Source organism: Polypterus senegalus, chromosome 16, assembly GCF_016835505.1.
Source record: "Polypterus senegalus isolate Bchr_013 chromosome 16, ASM1683550v1, whole genome shotgun sequence".
Taxonomy (NCBI): domain Eukaryota; kingdom Metazoa; phylum Chordata; class Cladistia; order Polypteriformes; family Polypteridae; genus Polypterus; species Polypterus senegalus.
In genome coordinates this window covers 15,871,016-15,897,397 of record NC_053169.1, presented here as the reverse complement: position 1 = coordinate 15,897,397, position 26,382 = coordinate 15,871,016, and the positions used below count along the sequence as shown (strand labels likewise).

The 26,382-nt window shown below is 35.7% G+C and overlaps 1 protein-coding gene across 1 annotated transcript in view; it reads right to left on the bottom strand.

Moving 5' to 3' along the window:
* The window catches only part of heatr1 (HEAT repeat containing 1), a 68,616-nt gene that overhangs the window by 17,598 nt on the left and 24,636 nt on the right, over nt 1–26,382 (bottom strand). The window contains exons 13-32 of the mRNA XM_039738141.1: nt 24,687–24,782; nt 23,477–23,565; nt 21,356–21,567; nt 17,781–17,902; nt 16,095–16,286; nt 14,624–14,807; nt 14,279–14,427; nt 12,619–12,811; nt 11,675–11,844; nt 10,290–10,457; nt 8,726–8,959; nt 8,461–8,592; nt 8,271–8,374; nt 7,232–7,363; nt 5,205–5,323; nt 4,815–4,936; nt 4,600–4,728; nt 2,938–3,168; nt 2,724–2,853; nt 691–854 (exon numbers count right to left, since the gene is read on the bottom strand). Of these exons, the coding sequence (XP_039594075.1) occupies nt 691–854; nt 2,724–2,853; nt 2,938–3,168; nt 4,600–4,728; nt 4,815–4,936; nt 5,205–5,323; nt 7,232–7,363; nt 8,271–8,374; nt 8,461–8,592; nt 8,726–8,959; nt 10,290–10,457; nt 11,675–11,844; nt 12,619–12,811; nt 14,279–14,427; nt 14,624–14,807; nt 16,095–16,286; nt 17,781–17,902; nt 21,356–21,567; nt 23,477–23,565; nt 24,687–24,782 (3,072 nt within the window). The remainder of the gene's footprint in view (nt 1–690; nt 855–2,723; nt 2,854–2,937; nt 3,169–4,599; nt 4,729–4,814; nt 4,937–5,204; nt 5,324–7,231; nt 7,364–8,270; nt 8,375–8,460; nt 8,593–8,725; nt 8,960–10,289; nt 10,458–11,674; nt 11,845–12,618; nt 12,812–14,278; nt 14,428–14,623; nt 14,808–16,094; nt 16,287–17,780; nt 17,903–21,355; nt 21,568–23,476; nt 23,566–24,686; nt 24,783–26,382) is intronic.

The following is a 26,382-nucleotide window of genomic DNA, read 5'->3' as shown; positions in this document are numbered from 1 at the left end:
GATGACACAGTTACCGAACAATTCTCACACAGCTGCCATTGATTGCCTTGCAAATGATTACTAAATTACTAAATGGCGAGACTGTTTACAGCTCAAGGTCCCTGTTCTGCAGTGCTGCCAACTGTACCCGGCTGCCACCACGCATTTCACAAGTTCCCGTTTTTCTGTGTCACCCTGTATTTTCTGCTGCCTGACCTTTAAGTCCATTGTTCGGTTTGTGCTCATAAAATGACATGAGATGAAGTTGACACCAAGTACAGGTTCTTGAGGAGCAGTATCAGAATGATGTCAGTAACAAAGAGATGCATCAGTGTGTCCCTAGTCCAAAGTTAATTTAAATAATGCAGGAATGGCTATGCGAGTTTAACGTTTTGGAAATGTAAAAAAAAGAAAGTAGTTAATGTCAGCTGTTAGTTTAGCTGAACCAAAACTAGATAAAAATGTTTCTGCAAAAAATAACAATAAAATTCAACACTCACAAAGAAAAACTTCACCGTAAGAATTGCAAACATAAACAATGTAAGTTCATCCTGCTATCCCAGCAATCTGACAACCAACTGTATATTGCGATAACATGCTAATGTACAGTATATGTTGGGCTAAATAGATCATAACTTTATATGCATTGATTGCACATTAATGCTATATTTGACATAAAGCACATTTAAAGTTTATGTAAGATGAAAGTACCTTTCCGATAAAGCTGCTTGAAGCTAGAAGCTTAGCAACGAATGACACTGTAAGAAACTTATAATGTCGGAGCTCTTTTCCACTGTATTCTTCTGTATTGAACAGCATGGTCACAGTTTCCCCCAAATCAGATTTCTTCTTTGTGTTCCTTGTTTTCCCATTGCCTGGAACACACCAGGAAAAATAAAATGTGATAAGAAATCAGCTAATCTCATGTTATTTACATCCATTCAAATCTTATCAATATACTCAGTAAAATTAAACAATTAAAAACTGCATTTAAAAAATGACAGTGATTTAATGCATAAAGAAGGGTTTCTGTTGGTGTCAAGACATTCAGGTTAGTAAAGGTTCAAGTTAACATCTTAATGGAACTTAAAGTAAACATCTATATATTGTGGCATATGGCCCGGACCCATGCCCTGTCAGGACGCCCCTTTGACACTAGATCCGGGGGAGCAGTCATGGGATACACACTATGTCCCCCGGAACACTTGTTGGAAGCCCCCCTGGGTTTCATCAGGGCCAATAGTTTGGAACACCGGAGCTCATTCCTTTTGGGCTGTGTGGCCACCGCCAGGGGGAGCTGCATGGCCTAATGAGCCCATCTGAGGGGGGAATGCAGTTACACCGAGAGGTGCAGCCGGAAGTAGGTCAACGAGCACCTGCAGCACTTCCTGGGTGGGCTATAAAAGGGGCCAACAGTCACCACTCTGCACGCTAGAGTTGGGAGGAGGAGGATAAAGAAGCCTTGGAGGAGTGGAGTAGAAAGAAGAGTATTTTGTGGAGTGGTTTATCTTTTCTTTAGTGGTTTTGGGGACTGCGTTGTGCCTATGGGACATGGGGAAAACGTGCCCCACAGGTGGAGAAAATAAATCTTTTTGTTAATTTTTAAACGTGCCTCTGCTGTCAGTCTGTGTCGAGTCGACGCCTATAGAGTGCCACAATATATATTCAAAAAAGTCAATGCATGTGGGTGTGTATGTATGGATGTTATAGCATAACGTCCATGAAACTTGGTACATGTTTCTCATTGATTGACTAAAAACACTGTAGGGTGAAATCAACCCTAACTCACCCCCTTCTGGGTAGGGTGGGGGGTTTGATCTTACAGTCTTGTATGCATGTTATCATCCAGTTGACACTCGGAACAACCACCAGAGGGCGAAATGGACGTGACTGCCAGCATTCTTTATGTTTGAGCACCACCACTGCACCCCTGTTGCTTCTGAAATTAAATAGAGTTGGCCAGTTCCGAGCATCAACTGGATGATAGCATACATACAAGACCGCAAGACAAGTACATTAGTGAGTCTTCATGGTTCGTTCATTTATTTTTATTTTAAAGGTTGTGTTTTTTTTTTTTTATTATATTTTTCTCCAACAATTAAAAAAAATAAACACCTTATTTTCCTCCCAGGCAACGCTGGGTATATAAACTGGGTTAAAATTCAGCAGTTCTTTAGTTGTGGGTCATAAGAACACATTTTGAAAATGCATGGTCACATGATAAAAATTCCTATAGTGTGTAAAATGTATAGTTATATATAACACAGAATAACAAAAAAAAAAAAAGTTACTTATGTGTGACCTACAGACTAGTGACAGTAAAGAAGTACAAACAATAGGCAATAAATATAACAACATACACTAAACACAACATCAGGCGATATAAACAAGATACACTCATGAAGTTGTCGATTTGAGTGACTGTTGAGTAGTTTTGTGACCTGTGGATAAAAAACTATAGATTCTACAGTGGAAAGACCTCTGCACATTGCCAGTGTGATAACACACTCTCGTTCAAGGAGGTAGCATTCTCACAAAGGTCAAGAGTGTAGGATTACCAAAATAAGAACTGCTGTTAATACTGTTTATTGGCTGACAAAGTATCAGTTAGTGCAAGAAGACTGCTTGCTTTTTGCTGGTCCTATGAAATCTTACTCAGTAACAGGAATTTTGGAAATAAAAACATAACACCAGTTGTTAAAAATAACATCAAAGTCAGTTAAGAAAGTCATCTTAAATCATACCTTCCTCTTTGTCATCTGGTAAACTGGGCAAGTACTGCAGAATCTTGATCACACTAATCAGCTGTTCCTGAACTTGAAAATCTGAGCATAATGAAATCCAAAACTCTACATCTCTTTCCAGGGCTGCATCCTAATGGACAGAACATACTTAATTATAAACCACTTCACTGGAGGAAAGACTGATGTAACCAAGATTTTTTTTTAATTGTATAACCTTCTCCTCATTTGTTGCAGAAGAAACAGTTTTAGTAACATGTTGCTTGAAGAGAAGCAGAAGCAGCACCCACAGAAATCTTTCTGGACCCACAGTGCTAAGAAGATGGCTCAAGATGGGTAACCTCCGGTGCTCCGGGACATGAGGCAGGGCATCCACAAACACATTTATAATATTATTGACCACATTTTCTATGTTACCAGAGTTCTCAGGTAATGCTGTGTCATTGGCCTGGAAGGAAAAAACACAAAGAATTTCTTAATATAAACCATGTGTATACTACTACTCAGGGCCATGTAAGACATATCAAAACAGAATGTTTTGACATCAACAGCGACAAGCACAGCACCATCATATTATACTGTAAGTTATGATTCCTATACACACCTCATGATATTGAAGGATGGTCCATAGATCAAGGTATGCAGTTTGCTTAAGTCAGTTCAGTCCTTTTACTTATTTCAAAGCACACAGAAAACATTAAAGAATGCTTAAATGAAGTTTGTTTTCCTCTTGCCCATTGTCATCTGGTTAGAACTTTCAATTGATTATTTTCTTTAAGCATTTATGTCAAGTTTAGGGGTCTCTCCATTACTGCTCACTTAAATAGAAGTGTCCATATGTTTGCATGCAACATAGTTATATAGAACAGTAACAAAATACATATGTATTAATATACATGTAGTGGTGGACAGCCGGGGCACTTACCCGCGACCATAAAAGGTCCGGGGGAAGAAGGATTTCTGTAGCATTCCACAGGGCACTAGAGGGCAGCCTCCCTGGAGTGCAGTGGGACCACAGGTTTGGAGCATGGCAGCTGAACTCTGTTGTGCCCGTGGCCACTGCCAGGGGGTGCCTGGAGAACTTTGAGCTCTTTGATGCAACATTGCCGCCACACACGGGAAGTGCTGCTGGAAATAGGTCAGCGAGCACCTGGAGCACTTCTGGGTGCCTTATAAAAGGAGCCAGCAGCCCCTGTTCTGAGAGCCAGAGTCGGGTGAGAGAAGACGAAGCTCGTCAGGAGGAGCGGAGAGAAAGAGAAGAAAAGGTAGCGTGCTGAACTGTATTTAGTGCTTGTGACTGTGTTGTAGCAGTGGGAAATGGATGAAGGAATTTACCATGGGAAAAAAATGGAAAATAAAAACTGTGTGTTTTTGCACTTGTGTGTAGCGTCTGTCTGTGTCGGGATGGGGCAGCAGTCGTGCCCCCTGATGGTCCACAACGTGTAAGTCCTCCAAGCCTATTTTCACAGAGCAAAATTAACAATAGACAAAATGGAGCAGTTTTATTTCTGCTATATAAAGGCAAAGGTTTTCCATCCATCTAAATAACATTTACTTGTAATTTGATGAGTGGAAGTCATGCCTAAATAATGTTTAGGCTCACAAACTGCAGAAGGTTGGTTTCTTTATTTTACATATTTTTTTAATGTTCAATGCTGTTTGATTCAGCAGAGATATTTCACTCAAACAAAAAAAAAAAAAAATCAGGATCTAGATATTTTGGAATTTATTAAATAAAAACATTTGATTTTCCTTAGAACCTACATTATTCTAAATAATCAGATACAGACAGGGGTCAGTCTTGTTGGCAGGTGCTCCATTTTCAAAATACAACAACAATTAGGTTTAATATACTGCTGCTTTAAGAGCATATTCTTACCTGTATAAGGGCTGGAATAACAGTGTGTACTGTTTTAGTAATGACCTGGAAACTGTAAGTGTCATCAAGCCTCATAATATTTGCACCCATGAATGTAAATATAGGCATAATATTGTGAAGAACTTTTTCCTGCAACATAAAATTATGAATTACCACTTTTGTAAAGAAGTTATTCTACTTATATAGTAAAACCAACGAATGACAGAAGTGCTTACAGGAAACATCCCAGCTGCAGTTCCTAGGAGTAGTAATGCATGGTGATGGGTCTGAGGAACACTGGAGCTTCTGATACATTGCACAATTAACTCCACATTAAACTTCTCTTCGTCCAACACATCTAAATATGAATAATTGCATTGTTATACCTACTGTAGTTAAAAACTTACAAACAGGTTGATAATAAGATGCAAGGATCACTGAGAACTTATTTTTACACTTTTGATTCTGAAGTCTTGAGGCAAATATAAACTCCAAAAAGGTCTTGCCTGTTACACTAAACGTGCCTCTTTTCTTAAAATGGAATACCACTACATCTGTTAAGTTGAAATTAAATCTTACACCTAGATTTCCCCCCTCCAATTTAACTTTAATTTCGCGCCCATCACCTTTATCAACACGTCCTCCTTCCGGAGAAAGTTTCTGACAGATGTTTGTTAAACAGCTCAAGACTAGCTGTTTTGTGTACTCTAGATCCTCCTCCTCTGGGGAACAATGTTCTGAGCACCTGTGGAGAACAGCAAAACATCTACATTCAATAACTGCATTTGAGATTAATATAAGAGTTAAGGCCATAACGGATTAAAAATCGCTGTCTGTAGATGATGAAACAGATTAAAATGTTTCAGCTATGAAAATGGCAAATCTGTTTTGGGCAACAGGATTAATATTAGAATACAGACCCAAAGACAACATGACACTACTATGCAGTGGTGAGCTGACTCAAAGGAGAAGTTGAAATAATTTATAACATTGTGTGTTTTTTTTAAGCTATTAAGATGTTCTGAAGTCTTTTTCAAAGTTACATTTCATAAAAACTGGTTCTTTGGTCTGTCCAAGAACATAACTTTTTGTAAAGCAGTACAGGCGTATAGATCTGATCAGCACAGGGCCAGTACACGAGAAGGCAAGACACTAAACTCTATTAACTGTTCTTCTAATTTGAAGAAACAGTGCTGTAGAAGGAACTCACTTTTAGACTTGGAATGAAATAACAAAAATAGAATTATTAATCTCTCAGAGTTCCTTTTGAAGATTAAACAAAACAAGTTTGGTCTGAAGTGTTATATAGTCCTGAAGGACTGGACTCGCCAAACTAATTTACTATGTAGTAGTGTGTTGTGCCTCCTTTAACCTTCAGAAAAGCATAAATTTGCCAGGGCATGGATTCTATAAGATGCTGGAGGCGCTGTTCAGGAACATTCTATCATGTAGAAATTAGTGTGTTGTACAGTTGCTGCACATTGTATTGCCAAACAGCCCTTTTTACTTCATCCCTGACATGCTTGATAGGGTTGAAATCTCTGGACCGTGCATGTTGATCAAACAATAAAAACTCACTATCATCTTCTGGACAACATTCATTAATGTTATACAGCATGCCTTGTGAGATGGTGCATTACCCATGTTGAAAATGTCTGTCCAAGTATGGATAAACTATAGCCATAAAGGAATGAACTTGGTCAGCAACGATGTTCAGATATGTTTTGCAATTCAGATTTTCTGTAATGGGCAGTGGGGGGCCTAATGAGTGCCAGGAGAACATTCTCCAAACTATCACACTGCCACCACCAGCCTGTACTGCTGACACTATATAAGATGGCTTATTAGACTCATGTTGCTTGAGCTGAAGTCTGACACCCCCCCCTCAAACTGATACAAAATTAACCACTGCTCAACAATCCAGCTCTGATGTTTCTGTGTTCACTGCAAATGCGTTTTCTTGTTTTTTTGTGTAAATCTGCACCAAACACGGTTTTCATCTGTTGTAGCCAACTTGGTGGTGTAATCCAAGATAACAATCTGGAAACCAGTGTTGCATTTAGATGCAATTTTTCTATTTGTGGCTCATCTATTTCACTGTACAAATCTCACTATTCTCCTTTGACACCTTAAATCCATAAGCTGTTATTGTCCACAGGATCACAGACCACTGGTATTTTTTGGTACTTTTAGCACCATTCTCAGTAAACTATTTAAAGCAGTTGTGTTGTGTTGTAAAGCCAATGAAGACTACCATTTGGGAGAAGCTTGGACCAACCACCTAGTTCAAACTATTAAACTTTTATGCCAGAGTCACTAATATTACTCATTTTGTTAACAAGGACCCGTTATCAACAGATATAGGAAATGTTTGTAAATGGCTTACTATGAAAACAGCACATTATGGACTTCTTTCTAGAATTATACTCCTCCTTTGGAGGCCTGAAACTGTATTAAAAGTTTGAATTTACTCAAACAAATACTTATTTTAAGATATGAACATTCAAATCTCAATTAAGAATTCAAATAGCAATCATACTATGGAAGTTTACATGATAACTAACATTTTTGCAACATCACATATTACATAGAACATTCCAATGCGTATAACAAATCAAGGTAAGAAGAGGAAATCTTTTTATCAAATTATTACCTTGAGAGAAGAACAAATAGGGAAGGAACCAGTAACTGTGGTCTCTTTAATTTCTTTTTGTGTTGAAGCAACTCCAGAATTAGGGTAACCCTTTGCCAGTTTACCTCATTGTCTTCAGGTACCTGTGATTTTCTGTGGGAAAAAGAATTCGGTAAAAAAAAAAAAAATCCAATGTAAGAATTTTTCAAATACATATGAAGTACACTTCAACAACAAAATTTATTTAGGACACTGTAACAAATATGAGGAGACAAGGCCATTCAGCCCAAAAAGCTCATCCATTGTAATCACCTATATTGTCAAAAATTACATCAAGTCAAGATTTGAAAATCCCTAAAGTCCTATTCTCCTCCATACTACTTGGTAATTTATTATGTGTCTATAGTTCTTTGCTTGAAGAAGAACTTTATAACATCTGTGAACTCTGCCCTTAAAGTTTCCAAACACGTCCTCCAATTCTTTGCCAAGGAATTTATTTTAATGTTAACAACCGGGATTCACTGTACCAATCAATTCCTTTATAATTTTAAACACTTAAATCATGTCAATGAATTGTGAAATGTATTGACCTTTTCAATCATACTTTAAATGTTTTAAAATCAAAGTGTAAGGCATAAGTTATCTTTTCTTCTTTCAAGATTTCCTTTCAAAGTAATTTTTTAGCAATGTCTTTTTTTTTTAACATGAGTATTTTATTTCCTTTTAATTTTAAATTATATGCATGCAATACCAGATCAGTTTTGGGCTACTTTAACATACTGCCAAGTATAAACATAATAATTCAGCAGTATTTTACTATCTGGAACAGTGTATCAGATTCTTCATACTAACAAATTTGAAATTGGGCATTTTATAGTAGTCCTCACAGCATATTTTCTAATACTGATTTAATCATTTGTCTGCAAATATTTAAATTTTAAAAGTCGACTTACACTTATTTTCAAGTATCTGTTTTAATGGCTTTTTCAAACTTTCTGTAACTAATTTACTATGATGTGTATTATCAATGACAGTTGCTCTCAAACACTTCATCTCTCACCTCTGCTGCTGCATTTTTTGTCTCCTGGTTTGCTGAACAGTTGTTGTTTTAGGCTTTTCCAAAACATAAAGTTCATTTGCTATAAGTTCAGCATCAACTGTGATCTGCAGGGTAATATAAAAATACAGGCATAAATCAAATTGTCAAATGTAAAGTATCGGGAAAACAAAGAAAAGAGAGAAATTCTTACAGCTTTGAAAACACTGTTCACTGTTTGGACACACTGTGGGTCTTTACAATCAACAAGCAAGTCGAACATAACTCCCAGCAATCTCTGCTGTATTCTCTCTTCTGGCAAAGATGCAAAAAACTCTTTTGTTATCTGTATATAAAAAAAGAATGAAAATATGAAAACCAGAACACTTACAAAATGATTTAATAGTTCTACAGTCAAACACAGGACATATTTAAGTAAGTAGCAGAAAATGTATTACTTGTGTTTGATGTTTTCATACCTGTTCAAGGGCAACGGTCTGGAACTTTGGAAAACCTTGATATACTTTAGCTGTAGCATTCATTGCTTTAATGAACAGCTCCAAACTCTTGTCATTCTTAATCAGAAGAGGTGAAGAATGTTTGTTGTATTTTCCCAGAATGAGTTGCAATACCGTAACTTCATCCTTCAGTAGCTGCTGACTAGAATTCAACAACAACCTCTCAAGGGCAGGCAGCAGCGCTGACAGTATTGCCTTATGAGAAAAATAAAAACCAACAACATGCAACCATTAAAATAGCTTTAATATTGTTGAACTGTTCTGATTATGCATTCTATGTGTCTGAATCACATCAGAATAGAAACGAAATGCAGTTGATCAATCTTTAAAACATTTGATGAAATGTCATACATAACAAATGTAGTAGGCACAAAAAGAGAACAGCACAACACAAATAACCTAATGTGAGAAATGGCCAACACTGCTACTTGTATTTTAAAATCATGCATATATTCTTTGAAGCAAACACACTGGCTATACTGATTTGATAAAACACAAGCCTTTAAAGCAATTTATATATATATATATATACATACATACATATATATATATATACACACATATATATACACATATATATACATATATATATATACATATACAGTACATATACATATATATACATACACATATATACATACACACACATATATATATATATATATATGTATGCATGTATGTATGTGTGTATATATATATATATATATATTTATATATATATATATATATATATATATATATATACACACACACACATACATACACTAGCCATCCTCTGCGGCTCCGCCCGCCTGCGTGTTAGTGAAACAGGACAGTGAGGAGGGTCCCGCCCAGCACCCCACTCCTGACATCACTTTTCCCCTCCATTTAATCATAAAAACTTCACTTTTTATTTCAAATTAACTTATAAAAAGCATTTGGGCAGAACCTACATTTTTAATATAAAGTGTCTACTATTAATATATTGATGATGCAAAAATAGGGTTCTTTTAATGATTAACCTGTCAAGTGTTTCTTTTTCTCCACTTTAATCTTGAATCACAAACAAAGGCAATGCTACATTTTGAAATCAATGCTATATTTTGAAATTAACACCTTTATACAGTCTTAAAAGAAGCAAAATAAGATACCAGCTCTGGGAGTAGAATAAATGATAATAAAAATCCCATACCAAACATCTTTACTGATAGTTCTGAGCAGCAAGAACAGGGCACTACAAAATGACTGCACTTGCACATACAAATGTGTTAAAGTAATGTGAAACACTATACTAAGCAGTTTTTTTTTTTAAATCTAGATTTCTAACAGTTTTTTTTTTTCAAGAAACTGGGTTTCTGAAACACAAAAGAAAAACAATCAATGATAAGATAAAAAAAAAAAATCACCTGTTAACACTGTGTTCAAATTCCACAAAATCTCAATGTAAAAAAAGAAAGAAAGATCTTTACATATCCAAAACACTGTCTTAATTAAAAGATTCCCTGGAGTAAAAAAAAAAGACAAGAAAGCATGCACTCAAATGTACCTCACTGTTGACCTCATTCAGGAGCTTCAATAAAGCTCTAGCTACATACGATGGACAATCAGGGCTGGAGATGCATTTCAGCAATTCATTCAGTGCTGTTGCCAACTTCTTCTGATGGGATTTAGGTTTCTGACACACCAGATCCTCCTCAAAAAGGGCTCCAATTGCCTATAGGAATTATGCAGAAAATATCCTTTAAAACAAGCCCATTCATTTATTTTCCTAAGCCACTTATTTCAATACACAGTCATGGCTTGTTTAAATTAAGCATAAAATAAAATTCTGCAATATGTGGTTAAACAAGACAGGCTGCATCAAACAGATTCCAGAACTGTCACTCTGTAAAACAGTCAATATACACTGAAACATGTTGCTAAAACGGCAACTCAACTCACCTACATACAAATATTATTGATTTTAGTGGTAATCACTCTATAATGAAATCTAACCCTGGTCTCTGTACAAGTAAGATCAGAGATATTTTGATTTTGTTTTCTTAAGACAGTCATTGGAGTGCACAGGCCTGAGTTAGGGGTGTTCTATTCACTTGTTGGGGTAGCTGCCATTTTCTGTGCAGTACCTTGCAGAGTATAAAGCACTACTAAAGGAACACTACACTGAACTCAAATAAGGACGGCATACTCATTCCTGGGATTCAGAGTGGATAAGCCACCACAGACAATAACACGCATTCACTTCAAACCATTCTGGCTAAACAGAAAAGCACATTTGGCAATAGACTGATCCAGGAGGCAAATTGAAACAACTTGTGACAGCAGCCATTACACTTTGTAACAAGTTCCCTTACTGATGGGGTGGCGTTGATCTCTTACACTCTGACTGATATTGCATTGTTGTTTACACATTCTAACTGGTACTTGCACTTTTTTTGCTATAATGTGTCATATTATGGCTGGTGCTGAAACGTTTGAAATTTTCTTTGGAATTAACATTTCAATCTTTTTATCCATCTGTCTAAAGAAGAGCCGACTGATCATGTGCAAAATATTGTAACTCCTCAAAACAACAGCTACATGTTTTCTACTTATCATCCACACATCCATTTTCTTATCCTACCTATCCATGGTAGGGTCTTGGGATACCCGAAGCTCATCTCAGTTACAAATGAAAGACAATATGATCGCGCTTAAACACTTTTTGCTTTAATTACCAATACAATGTACTTGACTTTTTTCCAGCTTATTCAGTCAGCTGACCAAATTAAGAAAAGCAAAATCAATTAAAAAATATATCTGAAGGGAACACTTAAAATGTAATCTTGAATGCCATACTTTAATGGATAAAATATTGAGAAGAAGAAAGCTGTACTACCACATTATAAAGGAGAATAAAAAAAAAAAAAAGTAAGACAAATTGGACTGTACCTGAGTCACATGGGAAGGATCAGCAGTTATTTCCTCTGTACATTTAAGGATTTTCTCAATCACAGGGAAAAAATGAGACCCTTCCTGTTCAGCCATTGCCTGGAAGCAAGCAATCGAAGCTCGTCTTACTTCTCTAACTGGGCTGCCCAAGTTTACCAGCAAAGATGGCACTAGTAAATACAGAACACATGTTATTAGCAAAGGATTTGTGGTGCGGCTAACAGAAAATGAATTTTATATTGCCTGTGATTAAAATGCATAAGACATTTGCACCTTTTTAACGTGGAGTCTTAAACATTTGAGTTCATAACATGACATTCAAGTGGAAAAAGCATACAGAGGGCAAGGCTTTGTACAGTCTACTCACAGTCATAACAGCAAATATCTAGGCTGGATTAATTGCAGCATGTTAAAGCTAATACTTTACTTTTAGTTGTTTGCTAAATACAGTATGGAAGGTAGACATATTTATTTCCATGGTGTGGAAATCTGACATCTGGCCTGCATACTGCATTTGGACATTGCTTTCTAAATATTTGTACTTTTCTTTTGGCATTCTAAGTGGGAACAGTTTGGGCAATAGGCAAACCGGAGACTGTCATGTGATATATTTGAAGTCATGTTCTTAGGTGGCCTGTGCCATTCCTTCTCAAATTTGTAACCATGGCAAAAAGAAAGTCCACACAGCAAATGTGACAATAAAATACTACATGACTACAATATTCAGAAAACATTTGATAAAAAACTAAATCTTTCTTAAAGGGCAATCCAATAAGATATTTCTACAATGCCAACAAGACTGAAGACTAAAGATATTACTCAAGATATGAAAAGCCCTATGCAGGTGGTGCTTGAGAATAAAAAGGGTTGGGAGCATGTGGTTTTATTAATATTGTGAAATATGTGGTGCAAAATGTAACAGGTTAAGGCACAGAGGATCTTACCTAGGTATGGTGCTGAGGCAAGTTGCTTCATTGTACTGACAGTCTGTGCACCCAGCAATGCAGAACCCACATACAGAGCCTGTGTCTGTAGTAGAGCAGGTAATGCATAACTAAGTGTGTCTGTCAGACTGAAGTTGTAAGTCCACATCAATGATAAGAATCTGAAGAGATCTACAGGATCACCAAAATGACTCTAAAACCAAAACATAAATAAACCTGCTAACTCACTTTGTTGCAATGTGTTCCATTCTAAAGTGCTTATGCTTTAACAAAAGGGTAGTGGGTCTCCACAATTAACAGTTGGGGGCCCAGAACACATACCCTTTGAAACATTATTGTTATTATTTGGCTGGTGCCTTTATCCAAAGCAAATCTACAACTTTTGAGAAATACATTTGGTTACATTTCCTATGTTTTTTCCAATTTGAGTACATACAGGTGAAATGACCGGCTCATGGTCACACAGTGTTAGTAGCAGAATTTTAATCCACAACTCGTAAGATTTGAAGTTCAAAACCAATGCCATGTTCTTCACAAGTGGTAAATATGCATAAAATACAATTTACAATTATACTTAATATAACCATGAGATGAAATATATCAGAGAACTTTATTCAACATTCAAGATTTCAGAAAGTCTCCAGCAAACTGCTCTCAATCATTCTCAATACAAAAGGGGTAAACTGATTTGTGGTAATAAAATGAACTAGGCATGGAGCTATACAGATATATGTTAAATGATCTGTTATTCCCTTCAAGAACAACTGTGGACACCTTGTATAAAAGCTTTATATTTCTGCTGTCAGCGGTTAGGTTTCTTAGTACTAAATGAAGTAAATGAGAGAATGACAAATCCCTTCTGTTTCTAATCCTCTCATTACTAAAGAGATTCATGTCTTGTTCTACATCTATTAAGAGATGCTTTTGAATTGCATACCACACAATTTAGGATCTGGTTGGGATAATAAATGGGCCATTAGTAATACTTGGTTTCTTTTTAAAAGTTAAAATCTATTTTTTTGTCCATTTAGGAGAGATCAAAAAATTTGGAACCTGAACTGTAACAGTGCTGATTTTGAAAGTATCCTTATCCCTGCTACAAAAACCTTTACTTTGATTTAAAGATAATGCATATGCCATTTAACAGGCAACTATTATAATAAGCGTAAAGAATTGTTTTCCCTAAGAGTCTGGTGTTTCAGCACTGCAGAAGAAAACACATTGTGAATGGCATATATTTGAAGTATTTTACATCCAAATGTACTTGGAATAACAACCAAAACACTTCTCAGGACAGGGTAGGAACAGACCAGCTTCAGGTCATTTTATGTACCGACTCAGAACTGTACAATTTAATCCTAACCTCTCAAACCTTGTGACATGGGCTTTAAAACGTGAGAAACTGCACATGCACGATGCTGTCATATATAGCACCTTTAAACTGAAGTACACTGGAACAAGGGACTCCCAAGGGACTGTACACATACATTAAGAGGACAGTTTAAGCCTTTAAAAGTACATTAATTCCACCTCCCTCAAAATGTTGTTAATTTCATCTCACAATATTTGATTTACAAAGTAACCATCTTAATAGGAATAAATATTTCTTTGTCTTATTTGCTCTTTGCTCATGATAAGCAAACTTTACAACTAATCATACCTTGAGGAGAAGCTTCATTAAATTTCTGAAAGCAAAGGCCCCCTCTCCTTGGCTTGCACCACTAATAACAACATCAAATATTCCAATGAGTAGTCGCATGTAGCTGCAGCTTTCTGGATCATTCTTTTCAGGATTCAACCAAATCATACCTACATAAAATAATAAAATACTGCCATTGCATCTCAGCCAAAAACACAATAAAACCATCACCAATCTGTGTGTGTGAACCACACTCAATTTGAGTTAAAAAGTGTAATACGGTACTGAATATGGAACTTTGTAGTCACTAATATCCAAGTCTGAGTATCAATATTAAATTCTTGGGAAGTCAGCAGTTTATACTACCTTTGAAAAATGACTTGGGGCTCTTGAGAGTGGACACAAAGAAGCCAAGTAATGAAGTCAGCAGAATACAACTCTCTTGTTCAACATGTTCTCCTATTTTAATTTTAACCAAGTAGTCATGTAGAATCTCCCCGGGAGGAAAACTGCTTCCTGAGGAGTGGGGCATCACACTCATGGGACACTCCTAAAATATCAAAAAGAGTAACACAACGTATTAGTGTGACGTCCTTCACAGATCTTTCACTACCACCGCTAAATGTTATGTTGAAGACACTTGCTGTAGCAAAGACAGTAGGTTGTTCCGTTTGCAAGGAACTGTGCATAAAAAGAAACAATTAAATAAAAAAAACTTACTAGTTTCCCCTTTATAAATTCAAATTCTGATTTCTCACTTATATTTACACTGAACTAGATATTTTACATTCACCGTCACTACTATTTACACTCACATTTGACCTAGCATATTCAATTTATACAGGCCATACTTTTAGATGACAGGCACTGTCAAACTAAACAGAAGCCAAGACAAAATGTGTCACATTTAAGACAACAGCACAATGAAGTTATCTGTGTAAAAATAAATAATAATGGGGTACTATGATAATGAATCTATGATTCCTTTAATGTTATTCATACTAGTAGCTATTTCTTCCAAAATGTGTCACTTCTGGCACAACTATTTACTTTTGTTTACATAGAAGCATCCTCAAAAACTATAGAATTAAACATGTCTCCACCTTATGGATCCAATTAACTTTTTTCCAATGACAAGTTCTTGATAGGTTTATGTACAAATAACACCAGTTTTCAGTTATGTCACACAGAAATTGACAAACACAATTTTATCTTCTCTTTATATAAAATATGTAAAAGTGCAACGATTTTGTGCAACGTTTTTTGTCACGCTTTAAATCGGGCTTATTTTGAAACCTACATATATATGTTTGGTATCTTTCTTTTCAAAATGTATCGAACTTTAATAGGATGTTGTTAGATTTTCAGATTCTTATTCTGTTTTTAAATTACAAACTAAAACATCAAGAAGGTCGACTTACGATGACCTATTGCATACCAAAACTTGAAAGTTGGGGGTGCCAAACAATTAAAAAGTATTGTTAATTCAAATACATAATGGAACAAGTGTAAATGGGAAGTCCTTAAATATAGCAAATTCCAACTCTATACTACATTAAATGTAAGGTAGTTGATGTACAGATGCATCTGTTGTGTCACACTAGCCATCGTCAAAGAACAAGAAAATAAAATTTGTCACTCACCATGTACACAACACAGAGAGGTTATCAAAAGCTCAATTGGGAAACACATTTAACAGAAATAAAAATGGCTTATGGATAGATGGGTTATTCTTTGTACGTTAGTAATTGCTACATGTGAAATGAAAAACAAAAACCTTACACAAGAATTAATATCATGATCCACTTTGCTTTCTTAACACATTTCTCAAACTTACCAAAAAGTCTTCTGAAGCAAAAAGCTTCCTAAGATGTAATTCAATCAGGCCAAACACTTTTGATGCTCTTTCCAAATGATCATTTCCATTTAAAGCTTGAATGCCTTGAACTATTATGTACATGAAAACATAAAATGCAGCTCTTCCCTGTAATCCAGACTGCTTCTCTGAAAGTTGGATAAGATCATCAAGCTAAAATAAAAGACATAAATACAAAGTTATCTTGCTGGTAAAGAGAAACGGCTGAGAAGTCTTAATCTTTTTGATTGAACGCAATACAAATACGGTATTATTACTTGTGCCAATTTCAATGCAACCTTTACTGAATTTCTGGATAAAAGATTTTTCCTAATGGTTAATTACACCATATACACTATATTGTGTATAGGCAATAAAAGTGAAGATAGCCAGCAGCAGCAACCCTAAACTTTGCAAATTAAGTTATATAAAAAGAATGACAAATGAGCAGAAAAATATTGCTCATCACATCATATAGTAAAATACTTAAACAGAGTCATCACAAACTACATGCTTCACAACAGTGACAAATTATAGCATTATGCAAAGTAACGTGTAATGCAATTTATAGTCTTTCTAAAATTGTACAGGACTTTATTATTAGTAAAATGTGTTAGCCTCATAAACAAATAGAAATAACAGCCTACCCAAAAAGGCAGGCTAGGAAGTGGTGTTTGGTGGGGGTTGGGAAGGAAGGGTTCTTGTTTGGGTTTAAAGATACTTGATCATTAACATAACTACATTTTGATAAAATAATACTTTTTTTCAGTTTCAAAGTCTAATTATAAATTGCTGTTTAAATAAAATTTGAGCATAGGAAAAGTGCTATAAAAATAATAAAAATGTTTTACATATACAAGTAATCAGGCACTTAAGGTATTTAAAGTTTCAAGTGTATGTCTTATGCTTTTTAAGTTTGCACCCTCCGAATGTCATTAAATATTTGGCAGCATCCAGCCTGCACTAATAAACTATGACATAGCAATGCTCAGAAGCTAATTACACACTTCATCTTCATAAAGATGGCACAAACTATGAGGGTGTAATACAATTTGGGCATGGATGACGGTGCGTAGTGAACATTTCCTATAGTGTAAAATTATTGAAATTTTCTTCAATTACTTTTAAATTAGTTTGCTAGAAATTTTACAATTTTCGAAATTTGTTGATGAACAAGTAAGTTCAAACAAAAAAATGCAGTCTATTTATATCTAAACATGCATGTCTTCTCAGCAGCACTGAAACAGAAGATTCTTTCCATTGTTTCTGAAACTCTCTTTTACCTCTCAATTAGTAAGTACAGTGCAATGATAACAATGTAGTGTGAGCAAGCAGCAAGCCCAAAAAGGGGAACATTTAAGTTTATTTACCATTAATGTGTGTTGTGCATTTTTTGTGCCTTTGATATTCACACATCAACTTAAATTCATCATAATTTTAGTGCTTGGGCACTGGAATTTCCCCAAATAGAATTTAGGATGGAAGTGGACTAAATATAAATCTTTTGAAATTGCATTTTTTCCATTTGTTTCAACTATCCATATTACTTATAGATCGTGCAGTAACATTAATCAATTTCTGTTACATTTACAATAACAAAAAACATATCCCTTGCCCCCACCGCTATATTAGATAACAAATACCTCAAATTGAATTTTCTAGACTCACCATTTTTAATTTGGAAGATTCCTTCATCAAAGACAAATTTTTTGCAAATGTTGTAATCATTGTAATGCTGGCTGCACCCACAACAGATATTGAATTATATTTTGAAAAGACATCCTCAAGGGCTAGAAAAACATTATAAACTGATGTTAAGTTTACTGTTCATAATCACAATGGGAGAAATTAAGTCAGAAGAAAATAATTTAATAACATCTTGAAATGTTATGTCAATGTAAAACGTCTTGCTAGTCACCATGAAAAAAAATGTGAAATATAAATCTTAAAATATAAAGAATTTTATTTTGTCAATTATCAAGAAGCCATGCACTCCAGTGATCCACCAACCAGCAAGATTCCATTTTACCTATTCTATCATACAAAAACTTGTTCATAAAGTATGATAATGTGATAGTAGTAAGGAACAAAAGTGTATGGATTAGCCTAGAACAAGCAAAAAAAATTAAGAATGGTTATCTTGATGATGATGATGATGATGTAACTTAAAATTAATAAATTAATTTTGTTTAATAGGAAAATGAAATTTGAGAAATTTAGCAATGCAGTTTCATATTCCAAGTCTAAGTTGGTGCTATTTGAAACTTCAAGTCAGTTCACTTTTTGTCTTTTACACAACTCACTAAGCATACACATATATTTTTTCATTATCAAATTTTAGCATGCAATTTTAGAATTAAGTGTTTTAACTAAAGAAAGAAGCAAAAGTAGCAGCTTAGAGACACAAAGGGACCAAAACGAAAAAAAAAGTTAAGAGAAAAAGAAAAAAAGCCAAAGCCAAAATAAACAGAAAATATTGAAGTACTCCTCTAAGACAAAATAAGAGTAAGAAATAATTTTAAGAAGCTTCACAGATGCAGAAGAAGAAATCACTGATAAAGAGAGCAAATAGCAAATAAAGACAAAATAAATTGTTCAGGCATTTGTAGACGAATAAAACAAACTGAATGCTTCAGAGGATAAAACTAAAAACAAGCTCCCAGTTACAAAGTTTAGAAGCAAAGAGTTATGCCTCAAATCCCCAATGCACTTAGGGCTAGTGTTGATCTGTGAAATTCGCCAAAAGTGTTTTTCAGAGTGAATATCCTGTGTTGGCAGGCAAGTTTGTTCACTGACTGGTTTCCTGGAAATTCACCTTGTTGCAGGCTTAGACAAACATTTTTTCCCCAGTGCTTCCTGATGATTTGCAAGGCCAGCATGATGTCAGTGTTGTCACTGCCACGTGTGTACTGTAAGGCTGTTGCCCAATCTGATTAGTGCATGCATGATGTTACAACCTGATTTGGCCAGATTTGCACTCACATACATTAAAAAAACAATAAACTAGCAGTATTGTCATTTGCGGGGTACACTAGCTAAATATAATGGAAATACTGTATGTACTGACACGGACACAAAACACTGATGTCTGTGCTTTGACTCTCTACTGCAGCATGGCTAACTATGCATTAATATTTACCCTGTCATGCATAGCAAATCTAAACAAGCCTTACAGGAGCCCACCCCCTTCCCCTCTGTAAGTTAGAATGACAGAATGTGAAATAACAACAAAACATTTATTACTTTGTACAAGAAGCTTCTATAGTCTTGCTGTGCCCAGGGCCCTGATTGCCTCTTTGTGGTATGGCTAATGTGTTTCTCAAGATAGGAATTCTGTCAGCACAATGATATATATATATATATTTTTTTTTTTTTTTCTTTTTATATTTATTGTTAGTTTGTGGTCATGTGTTGTACTTTGTGGTTAAAGTTGTATCTTTTGTTGTGCAACTGCTGACTCACTACTCAGATCATAGTTCTCTCCACAATAATTTGTCCAAAAGAGTTGGCAGACGTTTCTCTAGCCCTCTGGGACACTTAAAAGAACTAAAATAACACTGAACCATTATAATACACTCAAAAAATAGTTTAGTTCCTTCTTCCCTATTGACTTCAATGCATTATGTTTGTGGCGATTGGTGAAATTACTGAACTTTTCTGTGATTTCGCCAAACTCACGACAAGACAAACTCTGCAGGGTTCACTCCTCACTACTAAGGCTAATAAAAATCCTCCAGGCCTGATGGGATATTTCCAGACATGCTGAGAGAAACGAGGACTTTTATAAGCCTTTATTAAGGATTTCCAACAGTTTTTTGTCAGAACTGACACCTGGAAGACTGCAAATGTGAGATGTTAGACTAAATGAATCCTACTAATTGCAGACCGAGTAGAAGTAAAGCCATCATACAGAATTATGGAACCTATTAACAAGAAATAAATCAGAAGAAGTTTATGTGAAAATAATGGTTTATTAAAAGCTATTATGAGTTTATAAGATGAAGATACTGCCAACCTATTTTGTTAGACATTGTTGAACGGATAACTAGGCAGAAGTGAAGCATAAAACAAAATTTTATTTTTCAATTGGCCATTAATAACATTTTATAATAAAATCATTTTGAAATTAAAAGACTTTCCAGGTGGTCAATTGCCAAGAGACAGACAGAAATTACAGCTAAGAGGAGCCATACAGTGTTCTGTCCTTGAACTAACGAACTAACTTGTGAATTACATTGCTTCTGATATAATTACCGTATATATTCGTGTTTAAGTTCTCCCGCAGATAAGTTGGGGTTTGATTTTACTGTACAATTTCTGGTATTGTATAATATCGGCCATATAAGTCAAATGCGTTATTAGTCCAAGAGATTATCATATGCTAACGCCCACCGGAGAGAGTAACCACAGAGTACACAGCCTTTATATTTCTATGTATTGTGCCTATGTGACCACATGGTAACACCCAAACTATTCTGAAGTAATGTTTTCATGGTTTTGTGTTTTTTGTATCTCACACCCTCATACACCTTTATTGTAAGAGCATCCCTTATCTAAGATGGAGTGTTCGATCAGACGAAAATATGAAGCTGGTTTTAAATTAAAAGTCGTTGAAGTGGTGAAAGAAATTGGTAACTATGCTGCTGCAACAAAATTCTATGTGTCTGAGAAACTGGTGCGAGACTGGAGAAAGCAAGAAGATGTAAAAAAATAAATAAATAAATAAAATAAAATTAAGGGTCACATTTTTGAACGGGTGTATAACTTGGGGTCTGATTTTATGATCGATTTTTTAGGTTTCAAGACCCGACTTGTATGCAAGTATATACAGTACGGTAATAAACATTAAATTCACACAACACTAAAACTGTATGGACGGTGGATACTAAGGAGGTAACAATACTTCAAAATGATCAGGACAGTCCTCAACACCCTTAAGACAACAGCAACCAAGAACAATTTAGGGATATAAGGCATGTCCTACTCTGACCTCTATCTTCCTTAGACTTTAGGACCTAATCTATGTCTTCAAAACCCTTAAAGGCATTGATAAAGGTAATCCTTCTTTCGATTAAATGCTGAATTCCATACTTGTGGACACCAGTGGAAATTCAAAGTAGCGCATTTGGTGCATTTTTTTTCGGTGGGTTCATGGAGTACTTGTGAGAAGATTAACAAGACCTTTGCAAGTTAAGCACAAGTTCTTCGAAAGGGGCTTCAAAAATGTATATGAAATGTTTTACCTTTTGACCAGCCTTTTACAAGGGGGTGCTCTCCTAATAACTTTGTCTTGCTAAGGTATGAAGAAAACTGTTGCTCAGCTGATTCCATATGTGGACTTGTGATGATTAGATAAGGCAGGAGCTCCACTGCAGCTTGATTTCTTGAATCTTCATTTTCCTTTAAAAGTTCATCACTGTCTAAGATTCTCACAGCTTCCTTGAAAACTGGCAACCTGTTAAAATTAAAATCACAAAATAATTCAATAACTTAAAGTAGTTTTTAATTTTTTCACATTTAATTAGAAAGCCTTAGACATTTGGCAATTAAAAAAGAAGCAACCCTTTCCCCGGAGGTTTTTAATTATAACCATAGGGAACTAGTCCAAAATTGAAACCAACATCTTATAACTTAATAAATAAGCCCACTTTGGAAAAAAAAAAAATGTTCCTACATACAGAAACTGCAAATGCGTTACATTTTTCTAAAAATACTATGGATTAAGTATTTTTTATTTTATTTTTGTGAGACTAACATTACTTAAAGAAGTCCATGTGACCTCATCACTATATTGTATTTTTCCAGTTGAACATGTGGACATGGTTACTGATAGCTAGCTTGATGAAAGCCAATGTTATACTGGTTTGTTCCCATTTTTTTTTTCTTTTTTAATTGTAACTAGCTGAAATACCCGGCGTTGCCCGGCGAGGAAATTAAAGTTTTTTTTTTTTAAATTGTTTGAGAAAAATCCAATAAAAAAAAAAAACACAACTTTAAAAATTAACAAACAATGAAGATTCACTAATGTGTTTGTCTTGCAATCTTGTATGTATGTTATCATCCAGTTGACGTTCAGAACCGCCCAACTCTATTTAGTTTCAAAAGTAACAGGGGGGCGGTGGTGGTGCTGAAACATAAGGAATGCTGGCAGTCACCTAGAAGTTCACCCTCTGGTGGTCGTTCCGAGTGTCAACTGGATGATAACATACAAGCATACAAGACTGCAAGACCCCCCACCCTACCCAGAAGGGGGTGGTTTAGGGATGATTTCACCCTACAGTATTTTTAGTTGACCAATGAGAAACCTGTGTACCAAATTTAATGAAAATCGCTCCCGCCATTCGGACGTGATGCTGGAACATACATACATACATACATACATACATACACACGATGTAACAAAATCACAGGATTTATTAAGTTTGATCTAAAAAACCTGCTGCAACACTATACAGTTCATTGGAATGTTGATATTCAACCAAAGCACTTCCAGTAATTGCATCAAAGTGCCAAAATTATGAAAATAGACTGATTAAAGTCGATGTATATGATCTGGTTTTATATCCTGGGTATGCACATTTACACACCATTTTAGTTATAATATTACTTTGTGTGAAGTGTTACAGAAGCCTCTTTTCTTTCTGAACTATTCATAATCGTCAACAGACTTCAGCTCCACTCATCTGCATTCATTACATTTATTTCTCGACATAAAATCTCTGCCAATACAACCTCAGCCCTTACCTTGGAAAAGGGAATAGTAAACTGGAGCTATTACCACATTAAAGTGGACTTTTTTTGAAAAGTTCTAAAAGTTTAATTTGCCCCCTTGACCGCAAGCTGCCTGTGGTAACAGATTTTTTCTTCCTTTTAATGGTCACTAATTATGGCTTCACTTTAAGACATTATCTAGGGAAAAATGACTGAAGGCTACACAAAATAATTTTTAAAACAAGTTTAATCTTTTAGGAACCATCTAAAACAGAAATTTCAAGCTTTACATTTAAGGACATCAATAAAACATAGAAGCAGTAATAAAGGTTTAAGACGTGTAATTCCAGACTTCATGCTTTCCACTTTGAGCCTATTGCTGCCCGGATAGGCTCTGCCCCTCACCCCATCATGATCGTGAACTTGATAAAGCTGGTATGCAAATGATATGTTATATCACCAGATCTGTCACAGATTTGTTTCAGACTGACTGAAGTTAATGAGACTGTCCTAAGATCTGTAAGTGATAAAACTGACACAGTTCACAGAACATTATCTCCAAAAAAAGGGTAAAAAGACTGCTATGGAAACATATGCAGTAATTAACACAATAAAGTCTTCTTTAATTCTACCTTTTCTCCCAATTTACATACCACTGTCCTTTTCTTGCAAGATCCACTCGACCAAAAAGAGACAGAAGACTGGATACTGTTGTCTGGGGACCAAGATGTTCAACATACATCTGTAACAGTGAAAAAAAAGAAAAAGAAATGAAGTGAAAACAGACTTTGTCCAGTCTGCAGTAGTCCACAGCTGGTATCTCAAGGCCCTATTTGTCCTTTAAGAAATGGCTTTCTTACTGCCACTCGCCCTGTCAAACCTGCAGTACAAAGTCTCCTCTTCACAGACTGTTGAGCTGTGCTTGAAGCTACTGTGCTGTGAGGTGCTGATCACACAAGCTGGTGACCCTCAGAAACTCATCTTCCGATTGGCTTGTGACTTCTGGTCTGCCAGATCTCTTCCTCTCAGAATTTCTTCCAGTTTCAAGTTTTCAAAAGATAGCTGAACTTACAATCAATTTGAATAAAACTGTGCTTTCTCTAGAGAATTCTCTAGCACACAATATCAGACTAGACACCTTCCCATTTATCTTAGCAGATCAGTTTAAATATCTAGGGGTAAATATCACAAGAAAATATAAATCAATTTTTCAACAAAATTTAGCTGTCTACGTGGAAAAAATTAAACAAGACATGAATAGATAATCTACCCTCCATCTTAATTAGCTGGGAGAATCAACAGTGTTAAGATGAACATCCTTCCCAAGCTTCTCTTCCTATTTCAAAGCATCCCCATACACATTAACACATTTTGCTTTTGATTTGTAAAATTTGACTTGACTGCACTGAATGTCATCTGCTTCTAATTAAAATAAAAAAAAATACAATTACTTTTGGATTGTGTAGGGCACCACTGTACTCACTGACAATTCGATTAATTTTGCAGTTTCTCTAAATGAAAGGCCTACACTTCTAAAGGCAACAATGCAACAACAAACAATGGACAACAAACATGAATACACTACAAGAGAAAAGTTACCGTAAATTTGGAAATACATGTACCTTCTTTTCTTGTGAGAAAAAGGCAAGAGTGGAAGCCATAGCAAATAATTTCATCTTAAACTCACAGTGAAAGCTTGCATGATGAGTAGGCTAACTACAATTAACTGTAGGTGAAACAAAATACTACTTAAATATGTTACTTAACTATGGAGTGCAGCACAAAAAGGTTATGAGATTTTTGTTTGTTTTAAAACGTGCCCTACTATGAAATATGTCTGAATGTTTATACATTAATACAAACCTCTAGAGCATTCAAGGCAGTCATGACAACTTCAGGGGTCTCATCTTCAAGACGACTCAACACTGCTTCCTTTAAGAAAGACTGGTCAAAACCCTCCTGTAAAAGGTAGTGAAAACAATTGCTATTTTAATGTGAAACCAAGGATTAAAAACAGGTTTAATAAGAGCTGTGGCATTAATAAGAATACCTTAGTACATCAATGTAGACTCATTCTTAAATGCAACTGTATGTCTCATGATGTACATATTAAGGATAAAACGTTAAAATATTCTAAAATAAACAGCTAAAGATACATTATATTTTTAAACAACTGAAAAATAAAACATTTTACAACAGCCAAGTGTATTAAATTTAATTTGGATCAGGACACCCCGATTCTGTAGCAATGTATTAGCTGCCAATCCTCATCACCCAAGTTTCTTAATTGGAAAGCAACTGTTGCTGTTAACAAAGCATGTTATTTAAACCAGTATTTTTTATCTTGATTTCTTTTAACCAAGTCAGAATTTTATGCCATTATTTCATGGAAATGAAAAGAAAAATATCATGAAAATATTCTGTGATCAAAATGGAATTAATATCTTTCACTAGCTGAAATACCTGGCAGTGCCCGGGAGGAAAATAAAGTTTTTTTTAATTGTTTGAGAAAAATATAATAAAAAAACCGACAACTTTAAAAATAAAAATAAATTAACAAACAATGAAGATTCATTAATGTGTTTGTCTTGCGGTCTTGTATGTATGTTAATATCCAGTTGACACTCGGAACCGCCCAACTCTATTTAATTTCAATAGCAACAGGGGTGCGGTGGTGGCGCTCAAACATAAAGAATGCTGGCAGTCACCTCCAGTTCGCCCTCTGGTGGTCGTTCCAAGTGTCAACTGGATGATAACATGCATACAAGACTGTAAGATCACCCCCCACCCTACCCAGAAGGGGGTGGGTTAGGGTTGATTTCACCCTACAGTATTTTTAGTTGACCAAAGAGGAACATGTGTACCAAGTTTCATGAAAATCCCTCCAGCCGTTCGGAAATGATGCTGAAACATACTGTACATACACACATTGACTTTTATATACATTGTAATAAGGCACTATATAAGCGCCTGACCCGGCACAGACTGATGCAGAGGCCAAAAGCACAATTACACCAGAACACTCTCTCCTTCTTTACCACCACTCCTCCTCAGGCTTAGTCCTCCTCCTCCTCCCGACTCTGGCTCCCTTGAGTGGTGGTGGCTGGCCCTTTCTATAACCCACCCGGAAGTGTTCCAGGTGCTTGACCACCTGGTCCTGATTGCACCTCCGGGTGGGGCTGAAGATTCGTCCAGCCGGGCTGCTGACTCCATGCAGCTCCCTCTAGCGGCCATCCAAGCCCCCAACCAGGCTGTGGAGGACTCCATCTCCCACGGAGCCCTGCAGGTGGTTGGGGGGAATCACCGTCGGCCAGGGAGGCTGCCACCAAGCATCCCGTGGGAGGTATTGAACTGCCCATGGTGGCTCCCCCGGAACATAAGCAGCAGGGGCGTCCCTGCCGGGCATGGGACCCGGCTATCCTTCACTCTATATATATATATAGATAGATAGATAGATAGATAGATAGATAGATAGATAGATAGATATTTCTTAACTTTTCTTACTCTTATTTATTCCTAAATATTTTTGTAAAACTAATATATATGTTAACACCTTTAA